The 24038-nt window shown below is 39.9% G+C and overlaps 1 protein-coding gene and 1 pseudogene across 1 annotated transcript in view; both read left to right on the forward strand.

Moving 5' to 3' along the window:
• The window catches only part of SCFD2 (sec1 family domain containing 2), a 653104-nt gene that overhangs the window by 613250 nt on the left and 15816 nt on the right, over window positions 1-24038 (forward strand). Inside the window, exon 8 of the mRNA XM_040334879.1 lies at window positions 11156-11275. Coding sequence (XP_040190813.1) covers window positions 11156-11275 — 120 coding nt within the window. The remainder of the gene's footprint in view (window positions 1-11155; window positions 11276-24038) is intronic.
• Window positions 14317-14448, forward strand: LOC120925262 (annotated as a pseudogene).

Consider the following 24038-nt stretch of genomic DNA (forward strand, 5'->3'; position numbering starts at 1 on the left):
TCTAGTTGGATATCCAGTAGAGAAGAAATGTTACCACAGGATAAATATGTTCTAGCTTTAGGTTCTGTCTAGCCTGGCTGGGGAACACGAGGTGCTGAAGAATGCCACCCTACACAGGGCTGTCCAGTGGGCACAGCTGGGGAAACGGAGGAGGACAGTGGGCAGGGGACACTGGGAAGCTGGAAAAGGTGGGTGGAGGAGGACAGTGGGGAGGAGACACTGGGGAGCCAGACAAGGCGGGCACAGCTGGGGAGGCGGAGGAGGATAGTGGGGGACGACGACACTGGGGAGCCGGACAAAGCGGGCACAGCTGGGGAGGCGGAGGAGGACAGTGGGGAGGGGACACTGGGGAGCCAGACGAGACATGCACAGCTGGGGAGGCGAAGGTAAAAAAAATGTATTACCAGTGTAGTGGATCTCTAGATATAGTCCTTGATAGCCAGACCTCATTATCATTGTCTGAAATAAACAGATTTTACTGCCATATTCACTGATTAATGAAGCTCACTGCCAACGTCCCTGATAGACAAACCTTGTTGCCATGGTCCCTGACATATGTATTTCCCTGCTGTAGTCCCTGATAGAAAGACCTTGCTAGATAGATTTCAGTCCCTTATATGTATAGCTCATTGCCATAGTCACTGATATACAGATCCCACTTCCATAACTCTGATAGACAGGCCTCACTCATGGTTCCTGATAAGTAGAGCTCATTGCTATAGTCATTGATAAACAGATTTCACTGCCAAGGTCCTTGATGGACATATCTCAATTCCATAGTCCCTGATAGACAGATCTTGTTGCCATTGTCCCTGATAGACAGATATCACTACCAGAGCTCAGATAAATAGGCCTCAATGCCATAGCCCTTAATAGACAGACCTCACTGATATAGTCCCTGATAGACAGACCCAACTGCTATAGTCCTTGATAGACATGCCTCACTGTCATAGTCCCTAAAAGACCTTGCTCTATAGTAAATACTGCCCTTTTATAGTTTCTGATAGGAAGATTTGGCTGCCATAGCCACTCACCCAGGTGTGTCATATAAGTAAATTCAACCCTACTATAGACCCTGATAGGAAGACCTCAATTCCATAGTCTCTGCATAAACTAACCTTTACTGATGTGATTTATACGGAAGAAACAGGTGTATGATTCAAACCTCATGCATATTCCCATATATGAAACATCAACTTGGTCTCTAAGACACAATGCATGCCATTTACTGTTATGTAACACTTTTCATTATTACGCATGTATCGTTTTATAAGGCAATTTGCACCTCTGTTAATAAAATGCAAGAATAAAAAAAAATTGAAAACAGAATAATTTCTGCTTTCAGCATTTTATGGAAGCAATATGTGTTTATATGGTTTGTACTATTAAAATATTTGTTGCTTTGCAAAAAAAGAAATGGCACTATATTTCAGCCATTCTGCTAGTACATAATGTACTAGGACTAAGACACTCTAGGGCAGCACATGGTCATCATTAGCATACATTTAATCAGTGGGAGGAGCATCATGCTAATCGCTGTAATTAATATTCCAGCTGTTAAAAAGAAGATGGTTCAAATGTCCCCCTCTGCAGCTATGCACCAGATTTGGATTTTTGCCACTTTACTTTCTATACTTTAGTTATATTCTGTCTTTGGCTTACAACTTCCAGCTTGTCTGTGTTATGATAAGCACTGGATGTTCCAGATTTTTTTTTTTTGCAAAATGTGTTTTGCAATACTTATCCACACAAAATAACATGTGTTTGACTGTACTAGCAGTATACACTAGTACCCACAGGCTCCATCTGTAGTACCCACAGGCTCCATCTGTATGGGGTAGCAGAGTGTTCAATACATGAGTTGGTAAAACAATGATGATTGACCAAATATAGAGAGAGGACTTTGTCTTGTTTGGATGGCTATATTTTGCATCATTGTATTGTTACTCAAGCTGTGGGGCTGCTGGTGGTACTTTTCCACAGTGTGGGTAATATGGATCTCAGAGTAGAAGAATATGGCCACATAAGTGTTGGCTGGCACTAAAGAGGGCATGTGAATTTAACCTCCTTAACTGCATGTCCATTCTATGTTTTTTGAGAAGAAAATGATTGGTGATAGATTACATTAAAGCTATAATTTTTATTATTGATAGACCTGCCATGTTTGCCATATGGAAAATTGCTGCATATCAAAAAATAACTTAAAGGGTCACTAAAGGAAAAAAACTTTTTTTGCTGAAATGACTGTTTACAGGGTATAGAGACATAAAAGTTAACTGATTCCTTTTAAACATGATTACAAATATATAAAAATCAATCATATAATGTGCCTGCAGGTTAGTTTCACTTTTAAACTGGTTTCATGTTCCTGTGAACTAGAGAGACCCACAGAACAAAAACAAACAAATCCAGGGCAGTGTTTTGTTTTTAAAATGAATCTGATTGGTTCTGTTAAGTTTTAGACACACAGTAATGACAGATTAGACCACCGTGAAAAGCTCCCAGTACTGTGGTTATAAGGAGCCAGACAAGCAGGAAGTGTGGAGATCACAGCAGAATTACAGCTACTTCAAAGCAAAAACAAACAATGAGGACATGCAACCAGGACTGCAGTAAGGTAAAGGAAGCTATTTAGCTAAAAAAAAAAAATTCCTTTAGTGATCCTTTAAACAAGGATTAGACTCATTAATGGTAAATTGTTAAAGTTGGGTCCAAGCCATTTGCTGCTATTATTATTATTATAATACAGGATTTATATAGCGCCAACAGTTTGCACAGAGCTTTACAACATGAGGGCAGACAGTGCAGTTACAATACAATTCAATACAGGAGGAATCAGAGAGCCCTGATCATTAGAAAAACAGTCTAGGAATGTCTGCATTATTGACATTATTGAATAATAATGAAATGCCCTACCCTTCCACTCAGAGATAATAAGCCAAAATTAGATTAGTTTTTGAATTGCATTTCACTTTCAGGCTGGGTTCCCCGCATCCAATTTGCAATAGCATAAGATTTTGGGAGACCTGTGCGTCTTTTGGTCTGGTTCAGGTTCGAATTCAGCCCAAAATTTGGGCTGAAATCGGACCTGAAACGGTGAACGGGAACGCACAGGATCCCTGCTGGAAGCCGCATCGGTATTAGGTGTGAACCCAGTCTTAAATGTTTTGTTATTTTTTTAAAGTGTTAGTGTAGTTATATTCCCGGTGCTATTTGTTTGCCTTACCTTTTAATGATGGGCTCACATGTTGTGGCTGCACTAGTAGTGTCATGGCTAATCAATTGCCCTACGTCCATGGTTTGCTACAGCTAGCCTTTCCCTATTTTTCAATGTCATACTATATCCAATGCATGCGTTGCTCTGTGCTGCATCACAAATGTGTCAATGTAGTAAACACATTTTCCAGCTGCATGGTCATCTTTCTGTGTGTGTATGAATGCCCCGCCTGCTTTTTCTGTGCTTTTTCTAATTACTGTGCAGGTCTCACCAGCACTAGACTGAGGGATCCATTGTGGGATATGTAGTTGATCTACATGAAATGTTAGTTACAGAGGTCATGCATTAATTAACTCAGGGGTGCCCAACGGGCCTCTGATGTGCCCAGATTGTGTGTTCCTGACCCTCCTTTCCAGAGCACTGCACTGTACCTGCAGTGTGGGTAAACCGCGGGGGAAGCAGCCTTAAAGGGTTTGTAAAGGATTTTTTTTTTTTTTTATCTTAATAGCTTCCTTTACCTTAATGCAGTGCTGTTTATATATCCTCATTGTTCGTTTTTGCTCTCAAGTTGCTGTAATTCTTCTCTGATCTCCACACTTCCTGGTTGTCTGTTTCCTGATAACCACAGTGCTGGGAGCTTTCTCCCTGTGGTCACTAATCAAGGAGGTGTGATTACTGTGTGTCTAAAACCCCTCAGCACCAATCAGTTTCGTTTTCCAAACCATCACTGCTCTGTGGCTCTGTACAGCAGAGGCAGGAAACAACATGCAAAAACGAAACTAGAAACTACAGGTACATTATATGATTGATTTTTATCTATTTTTAATCGTTTTTAAAAGAAATCAGTTAACTATTATGTCTCTATACCCTGTAAACAGTCATTTCAGCAAAAAAAAAAACAGTTTATTTACAACTCCTTTAAGCCCTATACACACGGTAGGACTTTTTGACGACAAACTTCAAAATTAGCAAGTTTTCCAAAAATCCTACCGTGTGTACGATACATCGGACAAACTTTTTCGGTTTTCTTCGGACAAAAGTTCGCTCTGCAAACGGACAAACTTTTCGGCAACAAAAGTTCTACGGTGCAAAGTCCTATCTTGTGTACAGAAATCCATCGGACTTTTGTCCGAAGTACAAATATGCATGCCCAGAACCAATGTTAAAATCAACCAACAATAGCATAAGTTGACCAAAGGGTGGCGGTAAAGAGCAGAAAAACCATGTGATGTTGGGAAAGTTTGCAGAAAAGTCCTGCTGTGTATATGCAATGGGTGTGCCCGGCCAACTCCCTTCAGGCAAAAATCCACAGAAAAGTTTGTTTGAAGTCTGACCATGTGTACAAGGCTTAAGGCTCCTTTCACATGATTGGTCCAATCGGGTCCGTCTGTCTGTTTTTCAGGCAGACCCAATCGGACCCTCCATTCACTTCTATGGAGCAGCAGATGTAAGCGGACTTGTGTTTGTTTATACTTGCCTACCTCTAATCCGATCCACAAAAAAAAGAGAAACTAATCTATCCCCTTCCGTCTGGGTGGATCGGATCGAAGGGCCCATAGAGTAGAGCGGGCTGTAGAGTGGACACAGACTTGTCATCCGTCCACTCTGCTCATTGTGGCCCGCGACAGGTTACCAAGTTGTTTAGGGGCCCTCACTCTTCAAAATATTGGGCACCCCTGCATTAACCTGAGCAGTACCATGCGGCATGCTTCATGTTTGAACAGAAACTTATGAAACGGCAAAGTGAAGATTTACTTGACTGTAGGCTGTGCATACAGGGCAACAAATGATACTATGAAACTACAGGATCAATGCACATCCTATGCCGGTGAAAACATGAGGTGCAGGAAAGAAGGTTTATAATGCCATTGAAATCCAACTTCAAAGGCAGGTCAACCTTTTTGGCATGGTATGGTCTGACTTGGTTAAGTGGAAGCGCTTAACCCTGGATTCAGCCTGCCCATTTATTTGTACATTAATTTTCTCTTAAGAGGTGGGAGTCACCCAACAGACCAAACTTTGAATACTTAAATTATATGAAAAATGTTATCTTTCTCCATATTACGATCATAAACTTGTTTGAAGGAATCCCTACAGCAAAAAGAGTCACGCAAAAATTAAACCATTTCTTTAGGTTGATTCTGAGCATGATTAATTGTGGTTATACAGGAATACCAGCAGTTAATAAATGAATGTTTGGCCCTATATAATGGGAATTTCACTGGAAATTAAAGTTATTGTATAGTCTTTCTTTTTTTTTTTGTTAAATATAAAAAACATGTTATACTTGCCTGCTCTGTGAAGTGGTTTTGCACAGGGACACCCGTTCCCTCTTCTGTGCTCCTGGCCCCTCCTTCCTGTTGAGTGTCCCCACAGCAAGCAACTTGCTATAGGGCATCTGAGCCAAGTCATAGCTCTAAGTGTCCATTCTAAGTGCCCTGCCCCGTTCCCTTTCTCTCCTCATTGGCTGACTAACTTTGATTGACAGCAGCGGGAGCCAATGGCGCTGCACTGCTGTCTCAGCCAATAAGGAGGGGAGTCCTGGGCAGCCGAGACAATCCTGCAACATCGATGGATCTAGATGGGGCTCAGGAAAGTATTAGGGGGACTAAGGGGGGCTGCTGCATTAAGATAAAAAACCTTCTGCCTTTACTACCACTGTCATTTCACAACATCTGAGCAGGTTTTCTTTTATGTGTGAGGTAGCCACAGCAATTACATTTTGAACAATGTTGATAGTTTTAACTTTTTTGGGAATATTGGCATAAAGTGAATAAGCTGTTATTTTTTTTGTATAAATCTAGCCTGTAAAGAAAATGATTGCTACTCATCTACCATACAGTCTGCAGTACTGATCGTTGCTAAGGTGCAGAGTTAGGCTGGCTAAGAAATCTTTTGCATCTCTGACACACTTCTGAGTGTATAGCTGTCCTGAACCCCCGATCTGCTGGGTGGTTCCATCAACTGGCCTCTACTACTGAGTCCTTTAGTGACTTAGCAGCTGGCAGAAGGAACCTTAACATGAAGAGGTGAGGCCGCCAACACTTCCGGAAGTGTAAACACAGAGCTCCACGTTCTGTCAGGGAGAGAGGAGACCGATGCTGTGTACATAGGGACACAGCATCGGTCACCTCCCCCAGTCAGTCCCCTCCACACACAGTAAGAATCACACCCAGGGAATACATTTAACCCCTTCCTCACCCCCTAGTGTTAACCCCTTTCCTGCCAGTCACATTTATACAGTAATCAGTGCATTTTTATAGCACGGATCGCTGTATAAATGTGAATGGTCCCAAAATAGTGTAAAAAATGTCCGATATGTCTGCTGCAATATCGCAGGCCTGACAAAAAAATCGCAGATCGCCGCCATTACTAGTAAAAATATCCCCTATTTTGTAGGCGCTATAACTTTTGTGCAAACCAATCAATATACGCTTATTGCGATATTTTTTTTAACAAAAATATGTAAAAGAATACGTATCGGCCTAAACTGAGGAAAACAAATTGGGATATTATTAAAACAAAAAGTAAAAAATATTGTGTTTTATTTTTTATTTTTTTTTTGTCTTTTTTTGTTTATAGCGCAAAAAATTAAAATCGCAGAGATGATCAAATACCACCAAAAGAAATCTCTATTTGTGGTAAAAAAATTATAAAAATATAATTTGGGTACAGTGTTGTATGACCGCGCAATTGTCATTCAAAATGCGTCGGCGCTGAAAATTGTTCTGGGCAGGAAGGGGGTTTAAGTGCCCAGTAATGAAGTGGTTAATAAAAAGAACACCATACCAATAGTCAAACATGGTGGTGGTAGAGTGATGGTCTTGGCTGCTTTGCGGCTTAAGGACCTGGATGATTTGCAAAAAATCATAGAACTATGAATTCTGCACTCTACCAGAAAATCCTGAAGTAGAATGTCTGACCATCAGTTCGTGACCTCAAGCGCACTTGTATTATGCAGCAGGGCAGTGATCCGAAATACACCAGCAAGCCCACATGTGAATGGGTAAAAAAAATAGTAAAAAGTTTTGGAGCGGCCTAGTGAAAGTCTAGACTTAAATCTGATTGAAATGCTCTGGCTTGACCTTAAACAGGCCGTTCATGCTAGAAAACCCTTCAAGTCTTCTTCTGCAAGAAGAGTGGGCCAAAATTCTTCTACAGCGATGTGAAAGACTATTTGCCAGTTATCACAAATGCTTAATTGCAGTTGTTGCCACCAAGGGTGGCACAACCAGTTATTAGGTTTAGGTGGAAAATACTTTTTCACATACGGCCAGGCAGGTTTGGACAGCATTTTTCCCCTTAATAAATTAAAACATCTTTTAAAAATGTATTTTGTATTTACTCAGGTTATCTTTGCGTTATATAAAAATTTTCTTCAAAAAAAAAACAGGAATGGGGCAAATACATTTTCACAGCACTGTAGATCCTTGCAGGTGCCCAAACAACACTTGTTTGATCCATGTGTGGCTTTTCAAGCTCATATATTTTCACATAACTAAGACTAACGTAAAATGATTGTTTTAGTTTGTGTGAATGGAATGAGGAACTTTAATTTTAAGTTTTTGTACTGAAGCTTACTGGAAAGTGTATTCAGTCATCTTGGTTAGTAGGGAGGTTTACGAGTTTAAGATGACTTATGAACTGTATTGTAAATGTTAGGTCTACTAATGTTACTGTCTTGACCTGTGCCAGCTCTCACATTTCTACAAATGTGCCGTAAGCCCTTACCTGGTATAACCTTGACCATTTTTCTGCCCTTTGGCTTTTTTTTTTCCAGACTTGTAGAGACTTTACAGAGGCTGCAAATTGTTTGTAATCCATCATCATTATAAATATTTTCTTTCTCTCATATTATGCATTTGAGCTCCTGTTGAATCTTAAGTACGGTAGTTGTGTTAAGCTACATAACCCCAGTAGGGGCTTGAAGTTTTCTCCTGATTACAGAAGAATAAAAACAAGGCAAGCCACGCTAACATGATGAAAACAACATAAACATCATCTTTTAGTACATCCTAATTTATTTTATTCTAGACATTGATTGGTTTGGTTAAACAATGTCCATTTTTGAGTAACCCAACAGCCATCTTTTTTATATTCGAGGAACGTGTTGGGTTTAAGTATTTGGGTTGAGATATACTTTAAGCTTGACAATACAATAAGATGCTCAAATGAGTTTCTCCTAAAAATTTCACAAAATTGTGGAACATTTATGGGACCAGTAGTTCTGGCCAGTGTGATCTGTAAGCCTCTGTAGTCATTCTCAGTACTTCAGTAAAGCCAGTTCTGTTGAGCTTTACATTCTGAGCAGCCACACCTTGTGTAAATGGGGCCCAGAAGGCCAAAGCATGCAGTTTGCAGGTGGGCTTGTTCAGTCGGCAAAGGCCAAATGATATTTGAATAGCCTAGTGAGTGAAGCATCCAATTACAAGACTTCAATGAATATATGTAATTTCTCCTTATGAGCAGACATAGTTCCTCTTTTTTTAAATTGAACTATTATGCATCTCAATGCAAAGAAAGGCATAAAAATCTCCAGTTCTAAAAACATCTGAAAAATCAGAATTGAAGGTGTCAGTGTTACTTACAGTAAAGCTACTAAAAAAGGGTTTATATTGCTGTATTTGCACAAATTACATTGACATGAGCATTTCGGCAAGTGTTTTTCTTCTTCTTCTTCTTCTTCTTCTTCTTCTTCTTCTTCTTCTTCTTCTTCTTCTTCTTCTTCTTCTTCTTCTTCCTTTCTTTCTTTCTTTCTTTCTTTCTTTCTTTCTTTCTTTCTTTCTTTCTTTCTTTCTTTCTTTCTTTCTTTCTTCTTTCTTCTTTCTTCTTTCTTTCTTCCTTCTTCTTTTTCCATAAAACCAAACTTCTATATATAATTAAAATCACTTGCTATTTTCGGATGATATGTATCGGCCACCGATATATCGGTGCATTCCTAAAATAAATGCTTATAAATATCAATGCCCCCACTGAAGTTGGCACACAGTTGCAAAATGAATAGTATAGGGACAGGATCTACACTGAATAGGGACAGCTCATCTATCCTAGGGAAAGGTTCTTGACAAGGAGGGACAGAATAGGGACACCGCTGCCAGTCCTGTTAATACCTGGACTCCTGTGGTATGATTTGGAACCCACATCAGTCTGCTAGTTGTCAATACTCCACCATTTGCCTGTAGCCACCTCTCTACTCACATGCTGCTCTGGTCACTTAAGCCTGTCAAAGTAGCATTTTTTAATCTGCTGAAGAATTGCTAATGTGACGCCAACATTGCTGGAACTTTTGCAACTATGTTCTCGTTTATGTTGTGCTTCTGGTTTTTCATATTTTGTGGTACTGTTCAGCTAAGAACTTTGGTGCTGTACTCCACATGTTTGTCTTAACCAAAGCAAACTGGATCATGCTTTACTGTTTTTTTTTGCCTTCCTCTGAATCAACTGTGGGTATAGCATAGTGTATATGGAGGTTTTCTATTTGCGTATGTTTTTTTTTTTTTTACATGTTGGTTGAATTGGATGGGCTGTTTTTTTTTTTCAACCAGACTTCAGTTTTGTGTTTAAAAAAAAAAAAATGTCATACTTACCTCCACTGTGCAGTTCGTTTTGCCGAGTTGCCCCGAACATCCTCTTCTGGGGTCCCACAGCGGCTCTCTCGGCTCCTCCGTGCAATAGCTAGCACCCTCTGGAAAGCTCTCACCCGAGGGGGTTAGCTTGCGGGCGCGCTCCCGTGTCATACACTCGACATCCATAGCTGCCGAGTGTATGACTCGGCCTCGACCACCGGCGGCTGCGTCATTGGGTTTTATATGACAGCAGCGGGAGCCAATGGCTGTGCTGCTATCAATCTATTCAATGAAGAGCCGAGAAGCCTTGGGGAGAACGACGCGGGATTGCACCCGCGGAAGTTCAGGGCTCAGATAAGTAAAACGGGGGCTCGGGAGGGCAGGACAGTGCAAGGTGTTTTTTCACCTTAATGCATAGGATACATTAAGGTGAAAAAACACAAGGGTTTAACCATGTAAATAATAGTTGTGACAATTTTTTGCTTCTCTGTGTGCCTTTCTTCCACATCTGTTACAAACCCATTGGCCCCACCAACATGCTTTCTAGAGTACCAATTATTCCTTGTCATTTATTACTAGTAAAAACAGTAGGACCAGTTATTTTTTTCACCTGAATAGATAATACCTAATTCCTAGATGATTTATTGAAAGGCCAACAGAGACCAGCTCTCTCTCTGTATTTACCTATAGGATAGTGAAAACCTGGTTCTTGACAGTTACCCATAAATCTAAATCTTTCTGCCTGAAAGGTCATTACACAGCACCTGGTTTCATTCTAGGTCTTTCAGTTGTACTTCCTTTAATGTGGCAGGAGGTGTTTTACCTTAATGCATTGTCTGCATCAAGATAAAAAAAACTTCCATGTTTAGCTCCCCTCCTGGTAAGCTGGTAAGTGTAACGTGTATTATTTTTAATCTTCTGAAGAATTGCTAATGTGACGCTAACATTGCTGGAACTTTTGCAACTATTTTCTCATTATATTGTGCTTTGCAATCACTTTAATATCAGAAGATTCCTTGTTTGGTTTTCTAGTAGGTTGGAAAATGAAAGCAGAAAACAGATTGGCTCCTACATACAATTGCTAGGTTTGGTTTGCTATTTGTTATTTTCCCAAATCAGAACACAAAATACTATAGTGATCATACTCACAAGTGCAGCAAAATTAGGAGAAACACATGGTACTCTTTCTTAAACTGGTTGTAAATGCAGAAGATTTTTAATCCTAATGTATTCTATGCGTTAAATAACATTTTTGTGCACCACTGTCTTCCCAACCATGTGGAGCATAGTTACATTTTTTGTGAAGGCAAAAATAGTAAAGGAAAATGTTATTATTGGCATTAATACAGAACCGATATTGTTTTTTTTCCAGGTGAGCCGTCCACATCCAGCGGACTCCCCTCTTCTCATCCTATTTGTTATTGGTGGAGTCACGGTTTCAGAAGTCCGAATGATGAAAGATCTTGTATCAACTCTCAAGCCAAGTGTGCAGGTACTAACATAGCAAATTCTACAAAAATCTCTTAACTGAAATAAATGCTGCTACGGATTGTGTGGAGGTCAGAAAATCGCCTTGAACTTTTAATTTATTTTGCGTTGAGGCCCCATTCACACCATAGCATTTTGAGCTGGAAGCTCCACGGCGCTGGAGGAGAAAAAATCTATTATTCTCTATGGAGATGGTTCACAACTCTACTCCACATGGCCTGAAGCTCAAAAAAAGTTCTGGAGCTTTTTTGTAGCTTGAACTGGGCAGATTTGAGTGTTTTTGGCACGTTTTTTATTTCAATAGAAATGAATGGAAACGCACCATTTACGTGTTTTCGTGCATTTTTGCACGATTTTCTGCTCGAATGGAAAAAATTTAAAAATAATATATGAATAAATAAATATAAAATAAATACACAAATAACTAAAAATCTTCATGAACAAATAAAATAAATTAATAGCGTTTAATAATTAACCCCCAACCTTAAAAAAATATAAAATAAATTATTATTATTATTGATAATACTAAACATCATTTGTTAGGGAGTTTAGTTATCTATTATTATTATTTTATTTTTTAATGGTTGGGGTTATATATTTATTTATTACCCTTTATTAATTTATTGCATTTATTATCTGTTTATGATTATTATTTATGTGTGTATTTATTTTACATGTATTTATTATTAGTAGTATTAGTAGTAAAAGTATTAGTAGTATTAATAACACCCTAACAAAAAAAATAACCCTAATCCTAAGCCTAACCATAATTCTAACCCACTTACACTAACGAAAAAAAAAAAGAATAATAATAGTAAAAAAAGAACTAAAAGCTAATGTAAAACCTAAATAAGCTAAGATACCTAGCAACAAATGATGCAACAGATGATAGCTTTCTCTATTGGCTAATAAAAAAATGACAAAGCTCAAAATCGTGCAAAAAAGCTAGAAGGACTCAGGGAACCCCAGAGACCCTAGAGAGCCAACAAAGTGAGGTGGGCAGGGAGGACTGTTGCGGTACACGGTAAATAGGTAAACTCAAAAAGAGCAGTAATCTCAAAAAAAATACATCAATTTATTAATATAATAACAAAAAGCAAAAAATAAAAAACATCAAACATAGACAACATTTAAAACAGTGCACATAACGTGACGCCGAACAAATCACCGGAGGTGCAATCCCCAGGAAGGGTTTTTTTTTGGGTGAAGGTTGGAGTCACCATACGGAAATCTCTACTAGTTTTGCGATGGATATTGCTTCGTCAGGGGCAAATCTCGGAGCAAGATGTCCCAACAAGCTCAAACGCCCAGAACAACCACGGAAGTGGTATCTCCCACGGTGGCCAAGGGGATAAGTATGGAGGGGAACCTGTGTGAAGTACAAGAAATAAATAAATATGGGAAAGGTGAGGGTCCCAGGACCAACGGTCCCAGTGAGTAGTGCTGTTTATGGCTGAGATATAGCATCCAAAAAGTATATATGAGGAGCCACAAGTGAGGTAAGTAAGTACGTACGAGGTAATGTTACCAATAGCACTGGTCAAAGAAAGCACTGTGAGATCTGGTAAGATTCAGCATGTCCTGCTTTGTTCGGCGTCACGTTATGTGCACTGTTTTAAATGTTGTCTATGTTTGATGTTTTTTATTTTTTGCTTTTTATTATTATATTAATGAATTTATGTTTTTTTGTTTTGAGATTACTGCTCTTTTTTGAATTTACCTAATTACCGTGTACCGCAACAGTCCTCCCTGCCCACCTCACTTTGTTGGCTCTCTGGGGTTCCCTGAGTCCTTCTGCTATTCCATTAAGATTTGGATGATGGTACGGTTCTAAATGTTTGATTACTTGTTCAGTTTAGAGGTTAAAAATTTGCTCTGGTAAAATGTTAGAAAAACTATACTTGCATTTACAAATACACTGTTTATAATGAGTACCACAAGACTCCTCTGAAAATATTTGTGGGTATCAAAGGATTCCTATTGAAGTTTTTGTAAATGGATGTACATTTGTTGTGTTTCATGTTCTATTGTACATAGAATATTTGTTTTACTAATCAACATTTACTACATGGCAAAGGATTTTCAGAGGTTAGCCAAAGAGACAGCAGAGTAGAATCTTCTTCTTTGAAGGCTTGCTTTTTTGAAATTTTGGATTGAGCGTTATCATAAGGGATGAGCCAGTCTGATGACACATTTCAGCTAGAGCTATTGAGTTCCGTAAACTAAAAGCTAAAATAGCCAGACATATTAAAGGGAACTATAGTGTCATTTGTTTGCTTTAAATGAGAACACAATATATTAGCAATAACCAACTAGCTGACCAAAAAATATATATTTGAAATATTATTTTAAAATGTTTTTACAATCTTGTACCCAAAAAAGAAAATGTGTACTGAACCACATTATATCAAGCAAACCTGTCTTGACCCTGGACATATCAAAATGAGCATTTGATGAAAAAAGTGAAGGTTGACCCTGTCTGTTCTCACCTCTTACGCCTCTTAATTATTAAGGCTGTCCATTATATTAATAAGAGGATTGGGAGGATTAGGGTCGGCCTCAAGTTTTCATTGTAAAAGCTCACATAACGTCTGCATATACATTTTTTTCTTTGTTTAGCTTCGATTTTCCAGATTAGTGACATGTTCTCAGGTGGGAACATTGCTAAAGTGGAAGAAGAGATTACTGGCCAAATCACACATTGGAGCCCCAAAAATAAGCATTGTTTTACTCACAGTTTTTCAGGACAAACTGCAATCTAAATGTAAATTAGCATTTTTTGGGGGGGTGGTGGGGCAGGCACCCCTCACACCAACATACTTTTGGACAATTTATAAATCTATACAAAATGCAGATAAAAATGTTGTTCTTATTGCTGATAGTTTGCTACAGCTTAACATAGAACGTGTAAGGATGCATGAGAACAGTTCTGTGCACTCTCCATGAACATTCTTCTGGTTGAAAACTTTCCACCAGAGTTAATGAGTCACAGTGCATAACTCAGAAAAAAAAACATTTGAGTGCAATACATATGATGACCAGCCAATCGCTTCACGGCCTTTTGGCTAAGATCAAGTGTCGTATCTGTTCTTACCAGTTGCCAAGAGGTGGCGCTGTGCTAACCGTCCCTGATCCACAGCGGTGGATTAGGGGTGGCGGTGGCTATGCAAAATTTACTTGGCGTAATGGCAACCAGGACGGTTTGTATCAGGGCGGACCGAAACCGTACTGCTCGACGAATGAAGGGATTTTATTAGGCCGCCTTTAGAGAAAGCCGAAAGGGAAGTCTCCTGGTGAGGATGGAAGATCACTGGGTCTGCCGAAGGGCCGGGTCCCTGGCCTTCTGTCCTAGATTGGTGTAGTCCTTGCTCCAGTCAGTTTTCAGGAAAGAACACTGACCCCCCTTCCCACCTTGGAGGGGGGGGGGTTAGTATTCCCCGAATGTAATTAGGTAGGAACAATGGGAGTAGTTGTTGAGCCCTTGCATCCAGGACTCTGCCTAAGCTCTCAGAGCTCCGGGCTATTCCTGGCTGGGGTGGGGGCTGCACTGGCTGGGCTGTCGGTCAGGGTTGAAAAGCCTGTGGTGAATGTACCCCTGGAGTGGCAGTCCAGGGGTGCCAAAGCTTGCACAAGTGTTGAGGGGCACTTTGAGTTTTGGCACCTTGGTCACTTCACTACACACTTTTTTCAAACCTGCCTCTAGGGCCGAGACTTTTGGCTAGGACCACAGGAATTTTTGATTCCTGGTATGAAGGGCCGGCCATTTTTCTGCACAATGACCACTTTTCACTTCTCCCACCTTCCTTCTCCCCACTTTATTTTTATTTATTCCCTGTGTTTGTCACTTTTTTGTATCTTTGTTTGCTGTTACACGTTTGTCACTGTGTGATTAGTAGGGTGTGGGTCCTCGGGTCTACCCTGAACGTCTTGGGAGGGAGTGGACATGGCCTTCTGGCTTGGTTCGCCCTCTCTCATGGGGTCTCCCTTCGGGGGAGCCCCACGAGTACTTGGATGGGTCTGTTTCAGCAGACCCTCCAGAGAAAGGGGTCTGTCTGGTTTTGGCCAGATGGACCTAGTGAGTACCTCAGTCCTCGTCTGGAGCCTAACGCCCTGGGGCGATCAGGGTAAGGTCCTTCCTAGAAAGGATTGTGTAACACCCGTTGCACGTTTTGTGTGTGCACTTTTTTTGGCACTGGGTGGAGTTTTTGGGTGTGTTTCACACGCCACTGGCTTTTCAAAAACATATGCTGAACAGCCAAAGTATATGCATTTTTAAATGGATATATTGAAGGTAACCAGTCACTTTTACTTTGCTTTTGAAAAATAGGAAATCTTAAATACTTGATTAACCTAAAATATAACTACCAAATGAATGAGGAAGTTATTGTCACAATCATTTATGAAGTGGGACACGAAAATAAAAAAATAAAAAGTTGAGCTGTTGCCAATAAAACATTTTGTAAAAAAGATATGAACAACTCCGCATTTGCTTCTGCTTTCGTAAATCAGCCCTATTATCTTTATTTTCTTTATTTACAAAGTCTGCTTTATTTGAAAATATCACTTCTGATCCTCCTTCTGGGATGTCTTTGAAGGATTGTGAAATATAAGATTACAGTAATAGCTGTAATGTAGGAGTATTATTCAGTTTGATTTTTAAGATACAAAAGTGTAAAGAGCAGTAGTTTATTGAGCTGTAAATGTGATCACGTTCCCTGGCAAAAAGTCTATAATCCGCTCGACTATGTTAATCTTGCAATGGACATTTACAGTACTGATGTGGGAGTGTAAATCCTCCAACCTCTGATAGGATTAGAAGCTGGATTTTGTTTTATTCCATAGAATGTCTGGCAAAATATAGTTCACAAACTACTAATTTAAAGATTGACTTGACTGAGTTGAATAAAAATAGAACTGTTAGCTCTTTTTCCTTAATCCTTCTGATGGAAGGTGTTTAAAAAGATGGTGGCTTATCCACTTTTGCATATGACACTTTAACACATCGACCAGTCGTTATCACGATATGTACTTTGAAAGTAAAAATCAGCTTTAGTAAGGCCATTTTTGTCTGTCAGCTTGGTCTGTAATTCCTATCATCATGTCTAATGGAATGAACTAGATATATTTTAATGCTCTTAGTCTGGTTTAAGATACGGAACCCCATTAGCTTTATCATGAATGCAGGAAGTTTGAAGTAATGAAGATAGTTGCATAGTTAGCAAATATAAAAACAGACACAAGTCCATCAGGTTTAGATGATTCTTACAAATTTTGACAATTATGATCCTCAGGAATGGTGCTCCATATACTATCATTTCAGGGTATTATGTGTAGCCTTAAGTCCGCTAAAGCATCTACAGCATTAAATATTATGTGTCTACAAAAAAAACTTTGCCAAAGATAACTTTATTAGAGTAAAAGGGGTAGTGATGCAGCCCAGCAGATTCAAATCTTCTCATAACCTTGCAGAAATGTGCAAAATCATGTTCAGAAAAGTTTTCTTTATTTTACTTGATAAAACTGGTCATGCCAAGATTTCATTTATAAGACACCGGTACTGCATGAGGAATTCTAGATGTCAGGTCAAAAGTCTCTTGTTTGAACCTTGATTAGTCATTTGTTCTATTGGTGGGAATACTCTATATTAGAACTAGCCTAATACACACAAGTGCTAAACTGTACAGTACTATTGCTGTGGCAGCCCACATGGCATCTGTGTAGGCTGGGCTTAGATAGAGACCAGCCTCAGATCCTTCAAGCTTGCCACCTTCAATGATGCCATTGAGGTAATATCTGTGAGGAGTGTCCTGCTGGTTATTCTTAAATGTTCCTACAGATACTGCACAAGCTACAGGCAACATCAGTGGTACTCTCTGAATTGCTGATGCTGTCTACTGGTCCAGCACGTCAAGCTGAACAGAAGTATATGCACATCTAGCAACACTTCTCTTGAAACCTAGTTGTTTGCATTTGTGGGGCTCAATATGGGGCATAGTACAAAGTTGTTGGACCTTTATATCGAAATAGTCACACTAATTCAAGAGATCAACATCAGCCACATTTCAACTTAGGAATTTTATAAAAAAGACTGGAAAGGGGGATTTTAATGGTGCTACAGCAATACATAGAAAATGAAAATAAAACATGTAATATTTTATTAATTCCAATATTAAAAGGAGTAAACAATGTTGACTCTCCAGGACAAACAACACATATAAAATTGTCATAACACGATGGAGAACAAGATAATGCATATAAAGCTATATAAATGCCTCAACATGTTTTGCTATATTGCTTCTTCAGGAGCTGTGAGGCATATATTGGCTACAAAGGAATACAAAAAAAGATATCAACATATACAGCAATTTATTACAGATGATAATAAACGTATATAATAAACATATATATAGAGAGAGAGAGACTGCACAAGCTACAGGCAACATTTCTCCAAAACCTAGATGTTTGCTATTGTGGGGCTCAATATGGGGCATAGAACAAAGTTGTTGCATCTTTAGTTATAGCCTAAGGCCTCGTACACACCACCGGATCTATCTGCTGGAATTGATCCGCGGATCAGTTCCAGCGGATAAATCCGGTCATCTGTACGGCCTAGCGGATATTTATCTGCGGAGATTTGTCGGCCGGATCGATTTCAAGCGGATATACATTTCTTAGCATGCTAAGAAATTTATCCGCTTGAATCGGGTCCTGCGGATTGATCCGGTGGTCTGTACAGACTCAACGGATCAATCCGTCCGCTCCCCTCCCTCGCATGCGTCGTAATGATTCGACCCATGCGTGGAAGTACTTACCTTCCAGCGTCGCGCACGTCGCCGCGATGATGCAACACGTCACCGCGGAAGAATTCCGCGCGTATTTTGATCCGATGGTGAGTACAAGCCATCGGATCCAAATCCGGAGGAGGAATCTCCGCTGGAAACGGTCCGGCGGACCGTTCCCAGCGGAGATCCCCTCGTGTGTACGGGGCCTAAAGTGTATCTAAAGCCACAAATAGTAGACACAACAGGAGATGATAAGATATTTCTCCAAAGTGAGGTAAATCCCCTCTTAGACAGTTGTCACCAAAACAGATTTCTCTTTTATTTCTGTTTCAGTGACAAATAAAATTGGATTTTCCCTTACTTCCTGTCTCAGTGATAGTGATCATGAGGACAATTGAAGAGGAAGGTGATTGCTCCTCAGATGCAGCAAACAATAGGTACAAGCCTTTCCAAATTCTATCCAAAACTATAATACCGCGTACACACGATCGTTTTTCGGCATGAAAAAATAACTTATTTTTTCAGCATGTCCAAAAAACTAAGTTTTTCCAACTTCATCATTAAAAACGACGTTGCCAACACACCATCGTTTTTGAAAAATGATGAACAAAGCGCGGTGACGTACAACTCTAAAGGGGAAGTTCTATTCGCCTTTGGGCTGCTTTTAGCTGATTCCTTGTTAGTAAAAGACGATTTGCGCTTTTCTGTCTGTTACAGCGTGATGAATGTGCTTACTCCATTATGAATGGTAGTTTTACCAGAACGAGCGCTCCCGTCTCATAACTTGCTTCTGGGCATGCGCGGGTTTAAAACGTTGTTTTAGCCCACACACGATAATTTTTTACAACCCGAAAAACGATGTGAAACCCACACACAATCATTTTAAATTACTTTTTAAAAACGTTTTTTTTTTTTATGCCGAAAAACGATTGTGTGTACACAACCTGCTGTTCTCTATGGGGCGGTCGGATGGAAACGGACTGCATGTCTGTTTCCATTCGACTGTCATTGGATCCGATGCGATGCGCTAGATGGATGGAAATCCCCATCCGTCTGTTTTTGGCAGACTGGAATGGTTTGGATGCAGGCGGGTGTAAATGGAGACATATGTCTATTTACATCCACCTCCCCATAGTGAAAAATTAGTGGTCCAATCGGGTCTGCTTGTCCATTTTTCAGTCCGCTCATGTCCGATCGGTCCGCTCATGTGAAAGGGGCCCAGAACAGTTCAAATCTGCACACACTCAGGGCACAGTTTAGTCACAACACAGTTTAACACTAATGTTTCGGTCCCCATTCATTTACAAAGCTTCCTTTCATAGGTATAATCCCTACTGTTTATGGGAATGGAATACAGAGAGAAATTGCATGCAGTTATAACACAATATTTAAAAAAAAATGCAATTAATGAATGTGAGTAAATACTTTGACGGTCCATCGTCTGCACACGTTGCCACAGTCTATAAATAGTGCGGAAAGCTATTAAAGGCAATATATTCCCAACTTAGTTCGGACAAAATGATGTGAGAAATGGCATGAAATAAATTTAGTCATTCATGAATTGTAAAGGCTTACTGTAGTTCTCCTTTTTTGACTATTTTTAACTTTCCTGAATGCCGCTGGTCTATTCCTGTCTTACAGTCCATTTTAAGAAGCATATTGTAATGTATGTAGGTCCTGTGGCTTCATATGCACTTGAATGAGGTGTACATGACATGCTGCTAATGTGTGGCACCATTCCTGTAAACTCAGGGCTAAGTTTAGAGTATTATTATTCAATAAACAATGAGCTCAATAACCCAAAATTAGAAATGAATGCTGTAATTGGCAAATTAGATAGCAGCTAGTTCAGTTCCAGCTGTTATTTCACTAGATAGAGAGTCTGAGAAATTTTATATTAACATCAAATAATTATTCCTTCAGTCCTGCTGAATAAACTCCCAGTGAACGGCCTTAGCTGCCAAAGTATTTGTAACTCTGTCCAGCCACTTTTGTGAATTGTGTACACCTCTGCCGGACAGAAGTCAGTAGGTGATACCATTTGCTCTGCTAGACTTAAGGTATTCAGCGGAATCACCTCCCCACTACAGCATGATGACAGGCTGTTGGTGGAAAATCTGACCATTTGTAGGCTCCATCGGACAATTGTTATCGGATTTTCCGCAGACAAATGTTGGATGGCAGGCTTTAACATTTTCCATGAGCAACGGTCTGTTGTCGGATTTTTGAAGCGTGTGTACACAAGTCTGTCGTACAAAAGTCCCAAGTACAAACACATGCTCTGAAGCAGACAATTCTTTCACCGCTCCAGGTGAGCCTCGTAGATCATCAAGGGTTGTTGAACCACCAGGGTGCTGGCAATGCTGATTGTAGCACATGGACGAAAAAAAATCTGGATAGCCGCACTCCAAGATAACTTAAAATAAAGTTGGTCTTTTATTATCAAGTGCACATGCAGACACTGCAAACAACAGGTACAGAAATGGCCGACGCGTTTCACGCTGCAATTCAGCGCTTAGTCATGGCTCGGAAGCAATGCTCACCAAACACAACATTAGCAGAACGTGTCCAAAGGGTGACGCTAAAGATCTGAAAAACTACTACATTCGTGTTGTTGGCCGACAATTGTGTGCCATTTGTATGCAAGACACATTTTTGGCCAACACCCTTAGGACAAAAGTCTGAGGCTTTGTCTGTGGAAAATCCGATCGTGTGTACGAGGCTTTACTGGCTGTATCAGCAGGTGAAAATAAATGAAAAGCCTTATAAAAAAAATTAATGCAGCTACAGTGCCTTGAAAAAGTATTTATACCCCTTGACATTTTCAACATGTTGTCATGTTAGAACCAAAATTGTAAAATTGTATTTTATTGGAATTTTATGTGATAGACCAACACAAAGTGGCACATAATTGTGAAGTGGAAAGAAAATGATCAATGGTTTTCATTTTTTTTTTTACAAATATCTGAAAAGTGTGGCGTGCATTTGTATTCAGCCTCCTTTACTCTGACACCCCTAACTAGAATATAGTGGAACTAATTTCCTTCTGAAGTCACCTAATTATTAAAAAGAGTCCACCTGTGTGTAATTTAAGCTCAGTATAAATACAGCTGTTCTGTGAATCCCACAGTGATTTGTTAGAGAACCCTAGTGAGCAAACTGCATCATGAAGGCCAAGGAACACACCAGACAGGTCAGGGATAAAGTTGTGGAGAAGGTTAAAGCAGGGTTAGGTTATAAAATAAATATCCAGAGCTATGAACATCTCGCGGAGCAATGTTCAATCCATCTTTCGAAAATGGAAAGAGTATGGCACAACTGCAAACCTACCAAGACATGATGTCCACCTAAACTGACAGGCAAGGAGAGAATTAATCAGAGAAGCAGCCAGGAGGCCCATGGTAACTCTGGAGGAGCTGCAGAGATCCACAACTGAGGTGGGGGAATCTGTCCAAAAATCTGGCCTTTATAGAAAAGTGGCAAGAAGAAAGCAACTGTTAAAAAGAAAATCATAAGAAGTCCAGATTGCAGTTTGCAAGAAGCCAAACATGTGGAAAAGTTCTTTAGTCAGATGAGACCAAAATGTATCTTTTTGGCATAAAAACAAAACGCTATGTGTGGCATAGCCTGAACACACCATCCCCACCTTGAAACATGGTGGTGGCAGCATCATGTTGTGGAGATGCTTTTCTTCAGCAGGCACAGGGAAGCTGGTCAGAGTTGATGAGAAGATGGATGGAGCCAAATACAGGGCAATCTTAGAAGAAAACCTGTTAGAATCTGCAAAAGACTTGAGACTGGGGCAGAGGCTCACCTTCCAGCAGGACAACGACCCTAAGCATACAGCCAGAGCTACAGTGAAATGGTATAGATCAAAGCATATTCATGTGTTAGAATGGCCCAGTCAAAGCCCAGACCTAAATCCAATTGAGAAATTGTGGCAAGACTTAAAAATCGCTGTTTGCAGACGCTCTCCATCCAATCTGACAGAGATTGAGCTATTTTGGAAAGGAGAATGGGAAAAAATGGGAAATGGGAAAAAATGTCATTTTCTAGATGTGCAAAGCTGGTAGAGACATCCCCAATAAGACTTGCAGCTGTAATTGCAGCAAAAGGTGGTTCTACAAAGTATTGACTCAGGGGGGCTGAATACCAATGCACGCCACACATTTCACGCATTTATTTGTAAAAGATTTTTGAAAACCATTCATCATTTTACTTCCTTTTCACAATTATGTGCCACTTTGTGTTGGTTTGTCACATAAAATCAGAATAAAATACATTTACATTTTTGGTTGTAACATGACAAAATGTGGAAAATGTCAAGGGGTATGAATACTTTTTCAAGGCACTATACAATATAATAGATATTTGCTTTTGGGTTTAATACCATTTTAAGGCTGATTCAGAGGGGTAATTTTTTCCATTTAACCCCCATTTTTGATAAAAAAGTGATAAGCGCTAAAGTATAGGTGTATAACACAGGCGGCTATTCGCCAACACACTAAGACTAATAATAAAAGGATGAGCTTAGGAAGCCCAAAGCGTGAAAGTGACTGTCCCACTATAAACAAAAAAACAAAAACCAAAGAGAACCAATAGTAAAGTCTATATGGAAAATGGCAAGTGGATAATCTTGAAGGACATATCCAGTGGATGGATCATCTAGACAGGTTTATGCAATCCGGTAACTTATCTCCTATTGCTTTTACCTTCAACCAGTGGTATATGCGCATAGGGCAAATATTTTCTCCTCCTGTTGGATCAGTGCCGCCACTCCTGGATCAGTTCCAATGGTGTCCTGGAAGGTTGAAGGTCCTGGGATCCGTGTGTCCGTGGTCCCAGGGATGGAGCCAAGGGATAGCCAGGGGATGTAATAAAGAAAGATGTGCCACAAATGGTGAAGTAGGTTGTGACCGATAAAAATTTATTCCAAAAATATATTCCAAAAGGTATTTTAAAAAATCATAGATTCATAGTATTTTAAAAAATCATAGATTCGCGCTACAGCGCCACATCCCCTGGCTATCCCTTGGCTCCATCCCTGGGACCACGGACACACGGATCCCAGGACCGAAAACGGACCGTTTTCATCAGACGAACCGATCGTGTGTACAGGGCGTAAGATCCGCGTATCATGACAGCATCAAAATCGCTAGCAGCAATCACCCTTCTATGAAATATTGCTTAAATGGCTGAAGTAGAGTGATTTGTAGCAGAACAACCTCCAATGCTGGAGCACTATCGCTAGCTACAATTGGATTATTAGCTGCATCATTGGCATTAGCACGTTTAGCAGCGATAAATCTCTGCTGCAAAATCTTCCATCTGACATCAGCCTAACAGTAGAACAGAAAAGTGAGGTCACTATCCTGCCTATGCTGGATGTGTTAATGTCAGGACCTGTTGAATTGCATTACCAACCCTTTCACTGGTAAAACATTCCCTTATATGTATTTTAGCTGTTTGCTACTTTTTGTAGACTTTCTGCCTTGGTAGGCCTATGGTTAATTTGCAGCTGTAGCCTTTTTCGAGTGCTTCTGTTAGAACTGCCTAGTGATACTACCAAAATCAAGCTTGGGTTGATCATAATACAGTATCTTGTTGTTTTGACCAGTTTGTTAAGAGGCTAGGCTTGTCAGTGGTGAAAGTGTTAAGAATTATTTTCTGCCCACTTTAGTGCTCAGTTGAGCATTGTGCTCTAAGTGAAAGACTTCTTTTTCATTCTGCTGATTTCAGATCCTTTTACTAATTTCTTGTCTCTTTCATCGCTTTCAAATAGAACACCAAAAATGCTCTTGCTGTTTTCATCGGCAGCTCAATTGTTGCGTATTGATAGATGGGACTGGTGCAGCTTCTCAAAAAAAAATATATACTTTAATGATGCCCCAAAATAACAGGGCATCATTAGTGAGAAGGATGGTTTAAAACTATGCGTAGGGAATGTTGGCTGACTTTCTAGAATGCATTGAGTTCTGACAGCAG

Source organism: Rana temporaria, chromosome 1 (genome assembly GCF_905171775.1).
Source record: "Rana temporaria chromosome 1, aRanTem1.1, whole genome shotgun sequence".
NCBI classification, from domain to species: Eukaryota; Metazoa; Chordata; class Amphibia; order Anura; family Ranidae; genus Rana; species Rana temporaria.